The following is a 21,112-nucleotide window of genomic DNA, read 5'->3' as shown; positions in this document are numbered from 1 at the left end:
GGATCCAAATTGCTTCATGTGGGGAGAGGTTGCCCTTGAGGTATTGGGGTCCTGAGGCTATATAGGTAAAAACCAGCACTTTCACTTGATCCCAGAAACTGATTGGTAGCTGATACAGCTTTGACAAGATTTTGCTCAGACTGTCTTCCCTTGGATACGCAGCTTGACCACTGAATTCTGCACTGGCTGCCATTTCTGAGCTGTCTTCAAAGGCAGCCCCACGTATAACTCATTGCAGTAATCTAACCTGGAGGTTAGCAGGGCACAGACAACAAACGTTATGTTAGGCTATGCCTATCCAGCAGCCTTCCCCTACTGTTGCCCCCCACTCAAAGAAACTGATATCCTGAAGACGAAAGTTCCATTTAGCCATTATGGCTCTTAGCCATTGTCCCCTATTTAAGCCTTTCAAATACAAAGACCAGGCTTCCAGCTAGCATCCACACATTGATAGCTGGTTAATATCGGCATCTTACAATCTTCCATATTTAACCTTGCCTCTCCGCTTAAATATTAATTTCTTCTCTGACATTTCTTGGTGAGTAAAGTGCAACGCAATTACAACTCCAGGGAGATACTGTAGACAGATAAGGCCACCTACTGAGTTCACCACCGAGCAAAGAGTTCACGGCTGGTTTCCCAGGCTGAAGCAGAAGCCGTGGGATACTTCTATTTCCAGCCTTGCTAATGGTGGCGCAGCTTTTGGTGGGCCCTGAGCAAAAAACCATCATCAATCATTTGTGTCCTCTTTTCCTGATTGGGCTTTTCACACAAACCTCCTAAAAACTCATATAGACAAGAAGCTGACCGCACAAAGGCATATCTCTCCAGGTCTTGTGAGCTCCCTAGTGACAGGAGTGTCAAAGTTTTTAAATTGCAAATAATGATGACTACTATATACTGTATAGGAAAACAGAAATCTGCCAGATGCTGGGATTGAACTACTGATCCATCTAGCTCAGTACTGTCAATATGCTGACTAGCAGCAACTCTCCAGGGTTTCAGACAGCGAGTCTCTCCTAGCCCTATGCCAGGACCTTCTGGATGCAAATCAGCTGTTCTATCTGTGCACTATGGCCCTTCTACAAGAAGACAAATGCGCCTGCACACTGTATTGACCGAAAGCGCACAAGGGAAAAGACATCTTCCTGCACATGTCATGTGATAAGATGTTCACCCTTCTTTCTCTCCCACTTGGGCCTGAATGAGTGAAAATTTACTCAGAAGCCCCACTGTGTTAAAAAACGTTTTACTCCCAGGTAAGTGCATGTATTTCCAACTGCAGTGTAAATCGTACAGCAACTCAAAGGCATGTGTTTTGTACAATCACTAGTGCCAGCGTTCCATCCATACATGTCTTGGAAAGTGGAGAAATTACACTCCTATTAACCAATCTCCCTCCCCTTTTTGAAAATATACATCCAAAAATGGGGGGGTCCGAATGTGCGCATTCATTTATCTCTTTTAAGCCATTTTTTTGAAAATGTTTCTTTCCGCAAATGGGACAAGTAAAGCAGTTCTTTACTTGTACTTCCGTAACACTGCAATCAAACAGCAATCCGGGGAAAGAAAAGCACCAAGCGCCCTCTTTATAGCCACGCATCTAGGCGCACGTGTGTACGCTGCCCGAGCGCCAACAGGTGGCTTGACGCCGGTAGCTCGAGTTTGGCGCCTCCACGAATAGGAGCACAGAACGGCGGCGGGACGCGGCGTCCGAAGCCCCTCGGTGGGTGAAAATGCGCTCTCTCGAGCGGGCGCCACCAAACTCCCCGGTTGCCCAGGGCGATCGCGTAAAGAAAGAAGTTACCAGCGTCAGCAACAGCAGCTCCAGGCGCGCCGGCAGCCCCGGAAGGGGAGGCGACAGGGCAACCAGAAGCCCCCCTCTCGGGAGAAAGAGGGGCAGGTCGGGAGCAGGCAGCGAGCTCCGGCCCCCCAGGAAGGCCCACGGCAACCGGGCGAGGGTGCGATCGGCGCCGAGCGCGCGAAGCTCAGCGGCACGCTATTGACTTCGGGCTGGCGAGAGCCGCTCTGCGCGAGTTGCAGTGATGTAATGTCAGCAAGAGCAGCAGCAGCAGTCTCCGAGTCACATGCCTGAACTTTCCCCAACTCCACCCCCTGGTGTTCCTTTCGCCCCCTCCGATTTCTACATCCTGGCGGCGTGGTGTGCATGAGAACCCAAAACACAAGGGAAGAAGCCCCTCCTTCCTTCTGCACGCCGAATGCTTTGCTTGCGAGTATCATTTGTTTGTTTCACGTTTTTATAACGCCCTTCGTCAGAAACAAACATATTGGGCGTTGTACAGAATATGTAACATAGGCATGATTATTTATGGTCTTTTCTTTACTTTTTTCTTTTCTTTTCAAAAAGGATCCCGCGCAACCCAAAGCCTTGCTACATTCCCCTTCCCCACAAGGTCTGCCTGTTAAAAAAGTATCACAGTCTGAAATCGTTTGAAGCCTATTTGGGACCGACACAGCACCCCTTGTCCCAAGCTTCGCTGGGAGGTCAGTGGACTATTCCGCACCGATCCACTAGCGTGTTTACTGATAAAGGCAGTTGAGAGCCTTTGCTGTCAGTGGCTCCATGGCCCATCGGACGAAATGCCCCTTGTACTTAAAGGAGTGGGGACATGGTGGCTCTCCAGATGCAGTTGCCTGCAGCTCCTCTGGTGGGCGATGCAGCCCAACAACTTCTGGAAGGCTGTAAGTTTGCTGCCAAGTGCTCTTCCTATACTGGCAATGTATAACAGGTTGCAAACAGCAGCGCACACAAAGCAAGCATAGGAACATAGGGATCTACCTTATTCTGAGTCGGAACATTGGGTCCCACTAGCCAGGGGGCCAGCCCCCCTCCCCCCCGTGAGGCAAGGTAAGGCAACCACCTCAGGTCTACAGGGGCAGCAGATCCTGCCTCCTAGGAATGCATGTGACCCTCCAGATACTGTTGTACTCCAACTCCCATCAGCCCCAGCTGGCATGTCCAATGGTCAGGATGATGGGAGTTGTAGTCTGGTATAAAATAAGCAGCACATAGACGGCACACAAAAAACTACCACACTATTCCACATTCTCAATCTAGTGTTAATCATCCAAAAATAGAGAGAACAATGTACAAAAACTGTTACAGAAGCCACAAACAGACAAAGCATACAAATTTTGTCCAAAAGGAAATTTCAGTCTTTAGAATTCCTTTAGCCAGTCTTTAGAATTCCTTTAGCTGTAGATGTCAATGAAGGTAAAGTTGATCAAACGAAGTGTCAACGGTATTGCGCACAAGAGTTAGTAAAGTTGATCAAAGTGTGAACGGTATTGCGCACAAGAGTTAGTAAAGTTGATCAAACAAGTTGTCAACAGTATTGCGCACAAGAGTTAGTAAAGTTGATCAAACAAAGTGTCAACAGTATTGCGCACAAGAGTTAGTAAAGTTGATCAAACAAAGTGTCAACAGTATTGCGCACAAGAGTTAGTAAAGTTGATCAAACAAAGTGTCAACAGTATTGCGCACAAGAGTTAGTAAAGTTGATCAAACAAAGTGTCAATGGTATTGCGCACAAGAGTTAGTAAAGTTGATCAAACAAAGTGTCAACAGTATTGCGTACAAGAGTTAGTAAAGTTGATCAAACAAAGTGTCAACGGTATTGCGCACAAGAGTTAGTAAAGTTGATCAAACAAAGTGTCAATAGTATTGCGCACAAGAGTTAAACAGGGTGCCGGCATTTGTCACCTGTTTCGCCCATGAAGAGTTTTGGTCTGCTTCAGTAAATTCTCTCTCAAGGTTTTGATATATTTGTACACTTTTGTACACTTTTTGTCCTTTTGGACAAAATTTGTATGCATTGTCTGTTTGTGGCTTCTGTAACAGTTTTTGTACATTGTTCTCTCTATTTTTGGATGGTTAACACTAGATTGAGAACGTTGAATAGTGTGGTAGTTTTTTGTGTGCTGTCTATGTGCTGCTTATTTTATTGCGAGAATTGCAGCATAGGTTCATTTGGGGGGGGGAGTTGTAGTCTAGCAATACATGGAGGGCCACAGATTCTGCATTAAACCCTGCCATCACTTATTTTAAATCACTTGATCTAAAACACCAAGGGTGGGGGTGGGGTGGGTGTAGGAATGTCCCCATGCTCTCCCTAAATGGGAACCCCCTGGAGAAGTATAGGAACATAGGCAGAAAGATGCCCAAAGATGCTTCTGATGCATTTGCCCCAAAGCAGGATTCTCTAAATGTCACTTTCCACCTCTCAAGAGATCTGCAGACTTTTGAAAATAGACATTCATCTCTTGGGCCTGTTGGTCTTTGCTCTGCCTACATGATGATCCAGACAGCCCTCATCAGAGCATGGCTATGCTTAATAGTACAATTAGACTTTCCAAAATTGTCGCCTTCCCCTTCTGCTTCACTCATACCAAGGATAAATGAGGAAAAGGCAATATGAGTGTGGCTGCAAAATTAAAACTATTTTGAAACATTACTGTTTACAAAATATTAGGTCCTACTGAACTCAACTGGGCTCACTTCCGAGTAGACCTGCATCAGATTGCACTATTATTAACAACACTGCTGTGTGGTCCTCCTCTCACAACATGCTGCTTTAATCTTCATTGGCTGTTCTCTCTGGGGAAAGATTTTGTCATGGGGCAATTCCCAGAGGGGTAGTAGCCGTGTTAGCATCTCACAGCAAAAACAACAGTCTTGTGGCACCTTAAGAAGTGCATTGTGGCAATATGGCTTAAGATTTCATGGACTGCAGTCCATTTCGTCAGATACTTGAAGCATTATCCTGAGTTGGGGAGGGGGGATTGTAAACACTCACGGTCAAGGTTCTCATGTTAATTTACAAGGCCCTTAATAACTTGGGTCCAGGATATCTTAAGGACTGCCTGATCCCTGTTATCACTGTCATATTTATCGTTGACATCTATGTGGGAGTCTCTCTAATGGTCCTTGCAGGATTCAGATGCATGGCTTGTAACTACCAGAAGCCATGCATTCGGTGTGGTGGGACCTATCCTGTGGATCTTCTTCCTGAGTGACATTAGACAGGCCCCCTTCGTGCTAGACTTCAGGTGCTTGACAAGGACTTTAATGTTTCAGCAGGCGTTTTAAGGTAACTTTCTGTTTGTAGGATGGATTTTAATTGTATGCTTTGTACAGCACTTTTTAACATTTTATGTACACCACTTAGAAATTATTAATATCAAATGGTTTATAAATACCAGAATATCTATATCTATGGACCGTTTGCACATTGCTTGTCACAGTGAAGTCATTACAGTAGTTTTAGGGAAATTACCTATAAATGAAGGGGCTCTTCCTTCATTTATAATTTATATAATTATATAATTTATAATTCATTCATTCCTAAGTACAGTACTTCAGGTGCTTAGCGCTCTGAGAAGTGAATTGAAGTTGCACTCTCATTTTCCACCAGCAGGGGCTGGGAAAGACAGCTCGATCCCCACCTTTCAGTGATGGCAACAGGAACTCCAGCAGCTCTAATGAAGCAGGAGCAATACGGTAGTATGCAACAGCCTTTGCCAACCTGGTGCCCTCCATATTTTCTGGTATCTGTGGATAAAGGGCGGAATACTAATAATAATACTAATATTACCAATAATAATGTTTTGGATGACAACTCTCATCAGTCAGTATGACTGTGTTGACTGGAGCTGATGGGAAGCAGTCAATTTTTCAAGGATGATCTTGTTTTAATAGTATTTTATGTTTTATTCTATTAGTGTATATTGTTGTACGCTGCCTTGAAAGATGGTATATAAATACACAGACACACGCATGCATATATATAAGCAATTTCATATTTGAGTTTTTTAATAACTCCTGGCATGGGTGTAGCCAGGATTTTTGTTAGAGGGGTAAGGACTTTTGTTAGAACCAACGTGCTTGGTCAGTTAGTTAAGTATTTCTATTGTTTTACTTGATTGGAGGGGGGCAGCTGTCCCCACCCCCCCCCCTTTGCTACACCCATGACTGCTGGCTGGATTCCATTTAGATCTAGTGATTTGTTAATTTTTTCATTTGTTGATAAAGCCTTCAACATCTCATGTCACCACTGTTGCATCAATTCTGAATACTCCCTGCCCTACACCTTCTTCAGTGCAGACAATCACAAATAATCCATCCAGCTTTTGTGCAATCTTAACCTTTTTAAAGTCCCCTTCTTGTATCGTCCCACTGCCTCCCTAGCTGGCTTCTGCTTCTGGTGTATTAAATGTGTGGGGTTTTTTTAATTAATTGAGCTCACTGTTATAAGCAACATGCTCCTCGAATTCTGTTTTTAAACATCCCCGATTGCCTCGCTTCGCGTTTGTGTGGGCGTGCGTGTGCATGGGTTTGTGTCAACATCTGTTCCCGTTTGGGCAAGACTTTAATTGTCTTGCTTTTAATAACTTCCTTGCCTCTACTGTTTACCACGCCGGCATCTTCGTGCATTCGGTGGCACCTTTCCCGATCTCCTGTATACAGATCTGAAGAAGTGTATCTGAAGAAGTGTGCGTGCACACGAAAGCTCATACCAATGACAAACTTAGTTGGTCTCTAAGGTGCTACGGGAAGGAATCTTTTTATGCTGTACAGTACTTCATTGTTATTATTGTTGCTGTTATTTTGCATACCCTTTGTGATCATTGCAGGAAAACAATTTCCGCGACCTCTCCAGGGACTTCCACTCCCTCTAGTGGTTCTTCAAAAATAACAATAAAACACCCAGCCATTTCGCGACTGTCCTATTTCTAAGCGAAATCTCCCGTGGGGAGGGGAACACCCCCCCCCCGCGCGCTTAGTCAAGAGGTCACAAAGTTCAAGGGAATTTCTCAAGAGCCAATGGGGGAGATGGGCAGCAGCAGCTTCGGTTGCCGATACTGAGCATGCTCAAGGGAGGTGGAGCATGCCCACTCCCTCTTTCCAAGGTACGGATGCCGAGCGAGGGAGCCTCGGCGCGGATAGAGAGGAAAGCCATGGAGGGTGGAAGGGAGCGTCGGAGCTGGCGAAGCGCCTCTTTCCCGCTGCTGCTGCTGCTGCTGCCGTGTCTCGCCCTTGAGCTCGTCCTGCCGGTTGCCCAGGCTCGGAGCCTCCGCTTTGTTACCTTGGTGAGCAGGAGGAGGGGGAAGAAAGAAAGAAAGGGATGGGGGGGCGATCTTTCTTGGGGGGGGGGGTTGCCACGTGACACAAGGCTTCCCAAGCCTCAAATGGTCAGCAAGGAAAGGGAGGAAAATCTCGATCGGCCCATTTTAAAACAACAACAACACACCCATGAAATTCGTTGTTGAAAACAAGTGGCTTTTCTTCGCTGCAGGTTGCGGAGACCGAGCGCTTTGCAGTCGCGATTTCTCTGTTAAGAAAATAATTGCAAGGGTTTGGGGTTTAATAATAATAATCATAGCCCTAAGTGTTGGTATAGCAGGAGACAGGGATGACCCAAGAAGATAAGGGTGCTTGCACCCCCCCCGTGTTCATTCTTTGCTGTGTCTCTCCCAGCGCCTTTGGCTATCTTGAGAGTCGCCTGCAGGTCTTGACAGCAACCTCGCCTCGCTTCAGGGTTGGGGTGGAGCAAGAGCCCCAGTGATCTCTAGCCCGAGGCAAAATGCATGGGGATTGGGCAAACAGGAGAGGTAGAGCACCGCCAGCACCCGCTGTCTTAACGGTGAACTATTTTGGTTTTCAGTTATACCGCCATGGAGACCGCTCTCCGGTGAAGGCTTACCCCCGAGATCCCTATCAGGAAAGCGCCTGGCCTCAGGGATTTGGGCAACTTTCTCAGGTGGGTATCTCAGAAAAAGCCACCTGTGGGAAACTTTGAACCCCAAGGAAACCCGTTTCCCAACAGGAGAATGCAGAACTATTTTCTTTGAAGAAATTGTGTCAAAACATGGCATGTTATTATTTGTGGTGGTGGTGGGGTAATTCTCCATGCAGCTCCAGTCTGAGGTTTCCTCTTTTGCCACTGCTGCTTCTGCTTTTCCTGGGAGCTATTTTTAGTTCCGCTTTCCTTTTCTCTTTCCTACTTCAGGAAATGACAGTGCCTTTTAAAATCGGAGAAAGCAATAACCTTATTTAAAAGACAACAGTGTTCCCTGTTGTTGCTGCTGCTGTTTTTATAAAAGCAAAATATGTATAGCTTAACAACCTGCAAAACATGTTGCGGGGGGAGTGGAGGGCTGTGTCATTCATTTCAGAACAGATTTTGGTTAACATTTCATGTGTCAGCAGTGGTCAAGCTGTAACACTATTTGTTCTCATTTTCGTTGGTGTGTGGTTGTGCAAGTAAGCACAAAAACCTGCTTTGCTGTTAATTTGTTGCTGTTGATATGCATAGGAAGGGATGCAGCAGCAGTGGGACCTTGGTCGAGCGCTTCGAAGGCGTTATGATGGATTCCTCAATTCCTCATACAATAGACAAGAGGTTAGTGCATCGTTGCAAATTGCTAGAGGTGTCATAACCATGCAGTGTCCTCTTTGCCCTCCCTTTCCTCTCTCTTTCTAAGTAAGTGGCTGAGAAAAATATTGGAACATGAAAGCCTGTTCTTTCAAATTGCATATTCAGTGAAAACAGTTTGTCAAATCCCTGCTTGGGTTAAAATAGAAAAGGAACAATAAACAATTGCTGACCAGGGCAGTGATGTAAAAGAAAGTAAAAGGAATAACAAGATGGCATCTGAGATTAACTGAACTTTGTTTGGTCAAACAGGCCACTCAAGACAAAGGGAATCACACGGGACACAATAAGAGACTGGGGGTACTTGATAAGAGTATAGATCAGATGATTTCCTCCTGCTCTCATGCCAATGGATGGACATGTTTGAGTGTGTCTGTTGAAAAATCTCTTGAGAACTGTCAGGAGTTCTCTGGTGAATTGGTCTGTAGTTTTCCACTGCCTTTTTCTCAGTGATGAAAGCAGATAATGGAAGGCATGGCCCATGAAAACCAAATTCAGGGAAATACAACAGTAAGAACATCTCCCAAACCCTGTGATGTACTTCAGCTGTCAAGCTGGAATTTATGATGTCAGGCTTGCCTTGCCACATGCACAAAAACCTGCCCAACTGGATTGTTAACCACCTTCTGGGTGTTTTTATTTAACTTTGTCTCAGTGCCACTCAGTAGACAGTTTTGAATGTGCATAAAGGACAATATGAAATGGAGCAATGTGCCTATTTTATTTCTGTTAGGAACATTTTATTTATTTATTTATTGCTACATTTATATCCCACTTTTTCTTCCAAGGAGCTCCAGGTGGCAGACACAGTTCTCCTTCCCCGTTTTATCTTCACAACAGCTCTGTGAGGTAGCCTAGGCTGAGGGACAGCGACTCACCCCATATCACCCAGGGAGCTGCCTGGCCAAGTGGGGATTTGAATCCTGGTCTCCCAGGTCCTAGTCCGGCAGTCCTAACCGGGCAACCGCTGGTGTGGTGTTATAGCATAGCATGACTGTTCTACAGCAGCAGCAGCATATATTAGACAAAGTGTTCTTCCTATGCAACAGTTTTTTGTAGACCCTCAAATTTTCCAGCAAAAGCTACAATATAAATGATGATGAAAGCTCTTCAGGAACATTTTTATTAGCCTTTGTTCCCATCCTGTTAGAGCTCCACCTAGGTAGGTAACAGCAGTGCCGCTTTGGAGATTTCTTCCTGTGTCAGTTTCCAAGCTAAGTGCTGCTTCATGCCCTGAAGTTCCACCATGGTCAACTGTGGGATTTCTTTTGTGTAACACCTCTAGGAGACCAACTAAGTTTGTCATTAGTACGGTATGAGCTTTCGTGTGCATGCACACTTCTTCAGGGTGCTACTGGAAGGAATTTTTTTATTTTGTTTTGACTATGGCATACCAACACGGCTACCTACCTGTAACCTCCAGGAGATCTGCATGCCTGAAAACACAGTTCTAGAAACTGTAATAATAATAATAATAATAATAATAATAATAATAATAATAATAATTTATTATTTATACCCCGCCCATCCACTCTGGGCGGCTTACAACAGAAAAATGAAATAAAATAATCTATTAAACATTAAAAGCCTCCCTAAACAGGGCTGCCTTCAGATGTCTTCTAAAAATCTGGTAGCTGTTTTTTTTCTTTGACATCTGATGGGAGGGCGTTCCACAGGGCGGGCGCCACCACCGAGAAGGCCCTCTGCCTGGTTCCCTGCAACTTGGCTTCTCGCAACGAGGGAACCGCCAGAAGGCCCTCGGTACTGGACCTCAGTGTCCAGGCAGAGCGATGGGGGGTGGAGACGCTCCTTCAGGTATCCAAACTGTGATTGGCTGAGGCTTCCAGAAGTCTGCTTAGATTTTGTGTCCAAAATTTTGTGTCCAAAATACAATCAATTCTTGTTGCAAGTGGGGTAATTGCTCTTTGGCTGCAATGTGTAAAGTGGCAACGAGACAAAGAACTGAAAGCCATTTCAACTCAGCCTGGCCACAGATCACCCCCCATATTATCCACCTGCTGGCCCAGCCCAAGATGAATTCAGAGCAGAAGCCCTGCTTCTGTTCCCTTCGCTGCTCATACCTTCTAAGGTATGCTGCATGTAACCTGCCAATCTGGGTATGCTGCATTTAACTTGCACATATTGCAGAGAGGACGTTTTCAAGCCCCACGTCTTTGTTCTCTTACCTGCATTAGAGTCATTGCTGACTTACTGGCAAAACATTGCTGGCAGTACAGCAGTGGTGACAACTGAAGAAGGTGGCAGAAGGAAAGTTGCCGAGGGTTTTCTCTTGTGGCATGTAGCTTGGCTTGCTCTGAAGCAATTTGCTCTCCAGGCAACAATTGTTTCTCTGTGAAACAGCATGGTCAAGTGACTTCTATGGGGCTTGAAGGCAAGAGTCCTGGCTCTTACATGGGAGTAGGACTGAACAGCTGTTGGGGCCTGAAAATTGTACATTGTTTTAAATTTGGCTGTAAGTCACTTTGGGTTGACTTGGGCAAGATAAAGCAACTAACAAATGTATGTATGTATCTATGTAAATAAAAACAACAACAACAACAACAACAACAACAAATAATTGTATCTGCACCCCATCTTGTAGAGAGGCACCTGCCCATAGCTGCCAAGTTTTCCCTTTTCTCGCGAGGAAGCCTATTCAGCATAAGGGAAAATCCCTTTAAAAAAGGGATAACTTGGCAGCTATGCACCTGCCTCGTAGAGTGGATATATGGACAAGCAACACTTTTCTAGTGGCTTTTGAACTTCCTGGGAAAGCCTGTGTCGCACCTGGTCTGATTCAGCCCATTCCTCTCAGATCTGGAGACTAAATCCAACCCAGGCACCATTCAGCTTGCACTATCTGTTGCTTATCTGCAGGTAGCTCAGCTTGCTATCTTTTTTGGAAGACTAATAAAAAAAACTAATTACAGTGTGCTGACAGTTATCTTTTTAAAAGATTGTGCCAAGCCCACTGAACTCATTTGAGAGCAGACCAACATATGTGGAGTAAAGGTTCGCATTCTGAAATACTTCAGGGAATAACAACATCAAGTGCCTGTTGGAAGCAAAGACTACCGTAGTTAAAGAAACAGGGATAAATTAAGGGATTGGGGATTTTCTCAAAGGGTGCTTATTTCCACACTGTTGGATTACATTATGCATCAGTGTTCTTAAGTCCTAAGCTATGACATACACTCCCTTCTTAGGGCTCAAGTTGTTTATTTGCAGAAGTGAAGATTCAAGTGGAATATCCTGTTTGGATGGAGCTGCTTTATTTTGCCCTACAGGTTTTGTGCTGTCATAGACACACTCCTGTTAGTGACTTGCCCACCATGGACATTGAAGCATTAAACTCCTTGTGGAGAATGATTACATAGAGGCACATCTGGAGGGCTTTTAGATAGGGGTTACAGACAACATATCTGATTTCCACAGACAACATATGCAGGCTTCTTCAGTCTGTGCCAATTCCCCTCCATTCCATATGTCCTTTAGATATATATGATCTGTCCTTGTAGCTAGCCTAGAACAACACTTTGGCTGGGTACAACAGCACTCAACTCAGCATTCAACGTGGGTGGCCTGTAACCTTGGAAAGAGTGACACACACATAACTCAAGGCTAGAACATCTGTGTTTTGGATTTGTGAAGTTCCATTGCCATTTCTGTAGCTTCCCCTAACCACAGCTATGCTTGATTTTCTAGCTCATCTGCTGCCTCTACTTTACTTTCCCTCCCAAGCTCCCATTCTATTTCCTTGCTTTCTATAGCAGCTCAGGTACTCAGAATAGCAATGCGTATCAAATTGTTTTTTTATCAGACTCTGTTGGGACCTGTTTCTTGCCAGCTTCCTCACTATGTCTCTTGTTAAGAGCATGTCTAAATCAGATCAGCACTGCAGCAGAACCATGAACATAAATGACCTTCTGTATTTGATTCTATACTCTGGCAGATCTACATACGCAGCACAGATTTTGATCGGACCCTGATGAGTGCCGAGGCCAATCTGGCAGGACTGTACCCTCCAGAAGGGTGGCAAGTGTTCAACCCCAATATTTCTTGGCAGCCTATTCCTGTCCACACAGTACCTGACTCAGCAGAGCATGTAAGTCAATTTCAGACCTAAGTACCAGTAGACTGAACCTTCTTGCATAAAAAACTTCTCTCTCTCTCCCTCCAATGTTTTCATCTACCCTGAATGCTACCATTCCACTTCTTCATCCTGACTCCTTAGCAATTTCCGTTTTGGAGAAAGTTGCATTTCTCAGGCCCCGTTTCACCTGTCTGGAGGCAGGCAGCCCCTCTTAGAAGTATCACTTTGCTTTCAGCAATTAGCCCATTAATAAGCAGATGCAACAGTTTGCATTGCTTGTAAAGATGGATTCGCGGTCAAATGATCCTCTTAGTGAACACCTCTATTTTGCCTCTGTCCAGCTCCTGAAGTTCCCATTATCTCCCTGTCCCCGTTACGAACAGCTGCAAAATGAGACCCGGCAGACAGCAGAGTATGTGAATAGGACCATCCAGTACATGGTATGTCAAGTTTAATATACTTCTCTATCTATTTATATTTATACAATGGTGGTGGCATGGAGAGATGGAAGAGCTGACTGTCCTTTGCTCCTGCAGGGATTTCTGGAGATGGTGGCAAACAAGACGGGAATCCAGGATGTCTCCCTCGAGTCGGTCTGGAGTGTATATGACACACTCTTCTGTGAGGTGAGCTGCCCATCTGTATTCATTAGTCATTTGCCCTACAACCCATTTAAAATTCTTAACCTGGGTAGTATCAGAAGCTGTCTGTGCTCTTGGCTCTAGAAGCTCAGGCTCAGGCTCAGGGGCCAAATGTGCCCCCTCAAGGCCTTTTTGGCAGCCCTTGGCAACATGAGACACCCCACCCATCAGCCCTGGCACTGCCGGATGAGGTGGTGTGAGGGCTCTGACAGGATCCTGGAGTCCTCCCATCTCCTTCCCAAAGCCTAGTTAGTACTTTCCTAGCTTTGGGAAGGAGTTGGGAGGGCTCTGGGACCTTGCCAGAGCCTTGTGCCTCCTTCCCAAAGTCTGGTGTCTTGGTTAGCCGGCAGTATGAGGGCTGTCGGTGGGTGTGTCAAATTAGGCCTCGCTTCTCCCCCTCCCCCTAACAGACAAAGCCGTGTGTGTGTGTGTGTGTGTGTGTGTGTAGAAAGCTCTGGTCTCTGTGGCTGTAACGTAGCCAGCTGCACAAAAGGAAGAGTCACACCTGCTGTTCCACCCACTTTTTCCTTTTGTCCTCACACACCACTGACATGTGACCACCCAAACAAACAAATTAACAAACAGCTTCGCCCCCCCGCCCCCCAAAAACCCCCACACAATTTTAAAAAACTGGGAGGGGGCAAGAGACCTTAGTGGGCACCAAGGGAGGTGCCCACTACACTGGGGGCTCCATTTCTGGCAGGCCCACCCACATGGCCCTAATTGTGGTCTAGGCATGCGGGTGGCACTGTGGTCTAAACCACTGAGCCTCTTGGGCTTGCCGATCAGAAGGTTGGCAGTTTGAATCCGCACAACGGGTTGAGCTCATGTTACTCTGCCCCAGCTCCTGCCAACCTAGCAGTTTGAAAGCATGCCAGTGCAAGTAGATAAATAGGTACCGCTGTAGTGGGAAGCTAAACGGCGTTTCCGTGTGCTCTGGCTGCTGTCAGTGTTCCATTGCATCAGAAGCGCTTTAGTCATGCTGGCCACATGACCCAGAAAGCTGTCTGTGGACAAATGCCAGCTCCTTCGGCCTGAAAGCGAGATGAGCACCGCATCCCGTAGTCACCTTTGACTGGACTTAACCATCCAGGAGTACTTTACCTTTACTTAATTGTGCTCTAATGGGAAAACTGCATTGAGAAGTGAGATGATCACAAGAGAACAGAGCAGATTTGAAACTTCCTTCCGACAGAATTTCTGTTCACAGAAATTCTTTTCTGTGGGAAAGGCTTATCTTGTCTACTTTAGAGTCAGCCACAGATGTGCGAAGAAGCTTCCCTTGTCAAGTTAAGAAACAGGTGTTAGTGCAACATTAAAATTTGCATAATCAGTTTTTACTTAAAAGTGCGAGCATCACAGTCAGACACTTCTTCAGATACCTGAAGTAGTGTGCATGCACACGAAAGCTCATACCAAAATAAAAACTTAGTTGGTCTTTAAGGTGCTACTGAAGGAATTTTTTTATTTTACTTCGACCCAGACCAACACGGCTACCTACCTGTAAACAGTCAGACACGTTAGACCTGAAACTCCATGGAAGTAATAATGAATGTTGTGTCCCTTGGATAAGTAGATTAATCTGCTTATTGTGAAGGAAAGCTTGGGAGTTTACAGAATGAAGGCTGCCAGAGGCTGTTAGGAAAGCACAGTTCCTTCCTCCGCATCCCCAATCCTTGAGCACACCAAAGATTTGAAAGCACAGTTTTTTCTCTCCATGAATTCTGATCATAATGGCTGTTGAGTTTTGATCCAAAGAGCATTGCTTTACAAATGCATCTGTGGGTTGAGGCATTTAAGTTCAGAGGGCAAAGATTTGCCTTGGACCATAGGGCAAGCTCATTCCAGACTGGCTGCCATAATTCAGGGGTGGGGGGCCTTTCATTCTTGTTCGCCTAGTTTGTATATCTGAGTGGCCTCTCTCTCTCTCTCTCTCTTGCGACATCTTTCCAGAAAACACACAGAAAACATCTTCCCGATTGGGTAACTCTCGATGTGATGACTCAGCTGAAGCAGCTGAAAGATTTCGGCTTCGAAGTCCTCTTTGGGATCCACAAACGGGTGGAAAAAGCTCGTTTGCAGGGTGGTAAGTGAAAGAACATGGAAGGCAGGACGGGGAGGAGTGGGAGAGCATTCACTCACTGGTCAAGAACTAGGTTCTGATAGTTTGTTCTGTTTCTGCAGGGGTCCTTCTGTCTCAAATAAGGGAAAACCTTACTCTTGCTGCAAATGCCTCCATACCTCGCCACTTCAAAATGCTAATGTACTCAGCTGTAAGTTTGTTTTTGGGATCTGGGCTTGCCTTCTCCTTATTACCATCTTGTGAACAAAAAAAAGAGCCGCAGCTTCCAGCAGTGTTTCTCCTGCTCTGTGAAAGGAAAAAGCAAATTAGCACTTCCGTCTCTTTGCAGCAACTATGGATGCTACAAAACAAAAAAACAAAAAACCAGATGCTCTCACAAGCAACAGAGAACTTTGTCACTTAGCCTCTCCTTGTAGTGCAGTTCCAAATGTTCCACTTAGTTTATTTATTTACTTACTAAATGTGTTAGTCACTTTATCTTGTCCAGGGCAACCCAAAGCAACTTATAGCCAAACACGGGTGTTGAAATAGGTGCCAGCCTTTTTTCCATGGTCCTGGAGTCCCTTTCTTATCCTTCCTACCAGCACCTTGGGAATCTCTGCCAGTCTGCCTTCTTCTGTAATGTGGTTTTAAGTCCCCTTCTGTATGCACAAAGGAGATGTTCACATTTTTCTTCCTCTTTCTCAGCATGACACCACCCTTGTGGCACTGCAGATGGCTCTGGATGTTTACAGCGGGAGGCAACCACCATATGCCTCATGTCATATATTTGAGCTGTATCAAGAGGATGATGGGTGAGGGCTTCATGAAGCATATCAATCAAAGGAAATAGTATTCAGAGGCAATAATCTATCAGCCTGCTGTACCTTAACCTTTGTCCACATATGCACAGGAGATGAAATGAGGTGAAAATAAGACTTGAAATCTTAAGATGAAGAAGGGTTTATGCTTCTCTCCCCTGTGTGAGTTACCAGTGAATATATTAGTAAAGCCTTGCGTCTGATATGACTGTGATAGAATTAAAAGCAGGAATATCAACAGTACTTTTATGCATCTCTGAATTTAAGAACACCTGACAAAGCACATACAGTATATTCCTGTTAACAGTCTTGTGTTGACACCCCCTGATCTGATGAACATGAAAACATTCTATAGATTTACTTTTATGAGTTATCTGTAAGTAACATCCAGTCTAATTTTTAGTTTTTGCCCCTTGCTAAAAACAAGGAGGGACAACCCAACATTTGTTAATTTCTAGCATTCCTCATACATCTAAGAGTGGAAGGGGGTTGTATGATGATTCAGGGCTTGATTCCAGTAGAAAACATGATATGAAGACGACGGCAGATCATCAGAATCTCAGTTACTCTCTTCCCTGTTTTGCTCCTAGTAACTTTTCAGTGGAGATGTTCTTTCGGAATGAGAGTGGGAAAGAGCCTTACCCAGTGCAGCTGCCTGGCTGTGCACAGCGTTGTCCCCTGCTGAATTTCCTGCAACTCACCGAGCCTGTTATTCCACAGGACTGGAAACAAGAATGCCAGATAGCAAGCACCATGAAAGACACAGGTGAGTGGAGGCTGTTCCATTAGATAAGCCTAAGGAGGACTGAAGTGATTTCAAGTGCCATAAGCAATTTATTTTTTCATTTCACCCTCTGCAGAACTTATTGTGGTTTTGGCTGTCTGTGGATCCATCCTCTTCTTGCTTACTATCCTGCTCCTGACAGTACTCTTCCGTTCCAAGTCCCAGCCTCCTGGCTACCGGCACGTTTCCAATGAAGGAGAGGAACAGCCTTGACATTTGCTCCAGCCCCTCCTGAGGCAGCAGGAGAGAACGGTGCTGACTCTAGAGACAAGAGGGGCTTCTTTCAGTGACTGAGGGTCTTCTTCATTTGTCCTGATTGCTGCTTCTAAGCCAAAAGGCCCAGACTCTGTGGTGGAGCTGCTGTGACTATCAGATGCAGTCGAGCTGTGAAGCGAATAATACAGTCATGAACTAGGAGTAAAATGCAAGCATGATTTGGGGTTGCTATTTGCCAGTATGTGACTGGTTCTATCAGAGGACCCCGTCTTGCTTCTTTTGAACCCAGTATGCTGAAGTTTCCGCTACTGGTGCAGAATGGACAGCCTTCCCAACTGAAACCTGCTGCTCCTCAGAAAGCCTTGCTTCCACCTGGCAGTTGTTACTTGAACATCCCTGAACTGTGGGAAAGGGGCCTGGTGCTATAACTGCCTTCTCCAGCTGTTATTAACTGGGAATCAAACCAATGCCTCTCTGTCTTACGTACTTGGCTCTTAGCCACTGGGTCCATACAGAAGGATAAGGCTGGGGCTGGACCCAATCTTATACAACAGAGGGGGGAAATGACTTTCTCAAAAGCAGCCTTCTTCCCATTTGTCACTGACTACAGAAATTCAGTAAGTGGAACGCAGTACACTTCCTCTGTCTCCCCGCTATTTTCAGCCTCAACGTATTCTTACAAAGCAGTGCAGCCTTGGGTTTAATGGGAAGTGAACGAGTGGAATTTAGAAGTGCTTATTAGCAAAGGCCTGGCTAGAATCATTCTTTAAATGCCCTATAATATCATGCACAATATTCTGGGCCAGCAGAGATTCGAAGAAAATCTGTCATTTTAAAACAAAGGTAAGCCTCTGAGGCAGAAAAAGATGCAAACGTAGCTAAATATGTTGCCCTATAGAAAGAATCATTGTGTATCAAGTGTAGCATGAGAATTTCACAGTAAGGATCTGCAGCTTTTGTGGAAAACCCTCCTATCATGCCACACTTTATAGATGACGGCATACATATTCTTTCTAACACATCTTCAAGCAGGGAAAGTGCTACCATAACATGCACTTTCTCATCATGCATGTTATATCTGACATGCAAAGAACACAAAAATAAGCATCTCTGCTGCTCTAAAAACACAAAGAAATTTAGAACACTCACAGCTGCACACAAATGTCTTGGGTACAAACAAGAAGACAAAAAACCGAGCCCAGACCCAGTCCTGAACAGAAGTGCTTCTGAGCGTATACAGAATGTGTTTCCTTCATGCTTGAAAAACTACAGCTTACCTGCTCTCTACATACACTAAGGAATAAGAGTCCAGGCATGATTGCAAACACAGGCATGAGTTCCACAGCATACTTTGCAATCAAATAACACAGTCCTCCTCTCCAAAAAACAAAAAATGAATACACTCTTGGCTTTTCTCTCCTCCCCGTTTCCCATCCCCTTTCAGACATAGGTCCTCAAAACAAGAAACAAGTGTTCTCTCTGCACATTTCTCTGTCCTGCTCCCATAGGCAAGAAAGCCTCATTCTTTGTCTTCACCCAGGGCTCAGTTCAGGAAATCTTGAGGCCAAATCCAGAAAGGATTTCCCTCCTAGTAGCCCATGCTAGTTTTTCCCAAGTGCAGCAACTGAATTCTTCAGAAAAGAACAGAGGCTTGAAAAGAACAAGAGGTGCTTAATAAGAACTTCACTTGTTTGGATGCAGAGAGGAAGCCAGGATTTTTTAATATGGGAGCTGGATGAGAAAGCAGTTCTGCTAAGTGGGAAGAGTTAGTTACTGGGAGAACAGCAATAAATATTTGAAATGGCCAGTGCTTTTTTTTAAATGGAAAAAAGTGCCAGTATTCACCATGAAGTTGTTACAGTAAGTGCCACACTTTTAACATTTGGAAGTGGGGGGAAAGGTGCTGGTACTGCGTACCCTTGAGTACCCCTAGGAAAAAAACCACTGGAAATAACAGACATATCTAAGCAGGGGATTGTGGGGAGCTGGCAGTCCTAATCTTTCCCCCAGAAAGATGTGCAGCTCATTCTGAGGCTTCAGCACATGCATTAAAATAAAGAGTATTCCTGTCCCTCACTACATTACCCATCTTCCTAGTAAACATATTTATTGATGCTTCCATTGCAACTAGTGCTATGTAAGAACCACACCACCCTGCTAGGTAAGGCCAAAGTTTCATCACAGTGGCCAATCAGGTGCCTATGGGAAGCCTATAAACAGGACCCGAGTGCAACAGCACTCTCCACACTTGTGAGGGGGAGTTGTAGCACTGGCAGAGGAAGGGGTGGGTGGTGGATGTGGTCTGCCCCGGGTGTAATCCCTGGGGGAGGGGGTGACATCGCCACCCCACCTCCGGGACACTTGCCCTGCCCCCAGGTGCACAGCATGTGTGCTGCTCCGGATGTCGGAGCAGCTAGCTCCGCCTCTTATTTGTAACCAAACCCAAAGAGTGCTCACTAATGGTTCCTCATCATCCTGGATAAAAGTGACAAGTGGAGTGCTGCAAGGTTCTGCCCCGAGCCCGTTGTTATTCAACGTCTTTATAAACAACTTGCATAAAGGCAGGGCTGTTTTTCAACGGGAACTCGCCAGAATTCAATTCCAGCACCTCTCTCTCAGGTGGGCGCCATTGCCATTACAAGAGAAGAAGGGAGGTGTTCATGGTGAATTCTGGCACCTTTCTCCAGAACAATAGCGCTATATAAAGGTATTGAGCATATGCTCATCAGATTTGCAGATGACACCAAACTGGGAGGGGTAGCTAATGCCACAGAAGACAGAATCAGGATTCAATATGACCTTAACAGATTGGAGAACTGGGTCAAAGCTAAGAAAATTAATTTCAATAGGGACCAAGGTAAGGTTCTGCACTTAGGCAGGAATAACCAATGGGGGACACCTGGCTTGCCAGTAGAAAGTGAAAGGGAGCTAGGGGTCTTAGTGGACCACAAGATTAAGGTGAGTCAACAATGTGATGCAGCAGCAAAAAAGGCTAATACTATTCTAACACTGCATCAACAGAAGTATAGTGCCCAGATCAAGGGAAATCATATTCTGCCTTAGTCGGACCACATCTGGAGTGCTGTGTCCAGTTCTGGGCACTACAATTTAAGAAGGATATTGACAAGCAGCAGCATATGCAGAGGAAGGTGACCAAGATGATCAAGGGATGAGAGGAGATATGATAGCCATCTTCAAATATCGAAAGGGCTGTCACATGGAAGATGGAGCAAGCTTGTTCTCTTCTGCTCCAGAGTGTGGGACCAGAACCAATGGATTCAAGTTACGAGAAAGAAGATAGCAACTAAATAACCAGAACTGTCTGGCAGCAAGAGCTGTTCAGCAGTGGAACAAACTTGCTCAGAAGGTGGTTGGCACCCCTTCCTTGGAGGTTTTTAAGCAGACGTTGAATGATCATCTGTTATGGATGCTTTGGTTGAGATTCCTGCATTACATGGGGTTGGACTAGATGACCATCAGGGTCACTACCAACTCTACAATTTTATGATTCTATGAACCTGCATATATTAATTTTTCCAATACATCTGGCAACACATGCAATATAATTCTGCAAAAAAGGGGGGGAAATTGGCTAACTCTGTTTGCAGCTCTATACTTTTCCCATTGCTGATCACCTAACTGCATGGCATGGCTCCTGCAGGGCAGGATGCAAACACAGAGCCAAATGAAGTCCAGCATAATGGGTTGATTACTATTATGTGTATTTCCTGCAAGCCAGGTAAATAAGGGGCAAAATTTCAAGTTGTCTGCTTTGGTACAAATTGGGGGCATAAAAGGTTTCTGTGATTTATTGAGTCTCTGAATGTTGTTTCTGTAATTCACTTGGATAATTTTCTTATCCCCCCCCCAAATTAAAAACCAAGTGGAGAAAATCAAGACTGGACTCTTGCTCTTTCTTCCTCTGAGCAGGTTTTAGAGCTGGACCAAAAGGGGAATGTGCAATCTATTGCAAAATACATCATTTTGCATCATGGATCCTAGTGAGAAAACATTTTCCCCAAGGGAAAACCTGCCTTTA

At 45.1% G+C, this 21,112-nt stretch overlaps 2 protein-coding genes across 4 annotated transcripts in view; one reads left to right on the top strand and one right to left on the bottom strand.

Annotated features, from left to right (window-relative positions):
- Positions 1-2,077, bottom strand: part of NR1H3 (nuclear receptor subfamily 1 group H member 3) — a 32,291-nt gene extending 30,214 nt beyond the window's left edge. Inside the window, exon 1 of one of the 2 annotated variants that reach the window (XM_035114877.3) lies at positions 1,808-2,077. The gene's annotated coding sequence lies outside the window, so the exon portion shown is untranslated. The remainder of the gene's footprint in view (positions 1-1,807) is intronic. The other variant, XM_088654442.1, reaches the window with a different exon arrangement.
- A 4,806-nt stretch (positions 2,078-6,883) lies between these two features.
- Positions 6,884-20,970, top strand: ACP2 (acid phosphatase 2, lysosomal). 2 transcript variants are annotated; one of them, XM_035114905.3, is made up of 11 exons: positions 6,884-7,110; positions 7,686-7,781; positions 8,337-8,423; positions 12,409-12,561; positions 12,891-12,989; positions 13,086-13,175; positions 15,144-15,276; positions 15,375-15,463; positions 15,961-16,067; positions 16,664-16,839; positions 16,934-20,970. In XM_035114905.3, exons 1-11 carry the CDS (start codon positions 6,889-6,891, stop codon positions 17,068-17,070), a joined length of 1,389 nt encoding a protein of 462 aa, XP_034970796.2. In that variant the 5' UTR covers positions 6,884-6,888; the 3' UTR covers positions 17,071-20,970. The 2 variants fall into 2 exon arrangements, with proteins under 2 accessions (XP_034970796.2, XP_088510322.1); XM_088654196.1 differs by lacking the exon at positions 8,337-8,423 and having other exon boundaries at positions 6,894-7,110; positions 16,934-17,630.
- Positions 20,971-21,112: the final 142 nt, after the last annotated feature.

The sequence above is a fragment of the Zootoca vivipara genome, chromosome 1, assembly GCF_965207765.1.
Source record: "Zootoca vivipara chromosome 1, rZooViv2.hap1.1, whole genome shotgun sequence".
NCBI lineage: Eukaryota > Metazoa > Chordata > Lepidosauria > Squamata > Lacertidae > Zootoca > Zootoca vivipara.
This window is presented reverse-complemented; position numbering and strand designations above follow the sequence as displayed.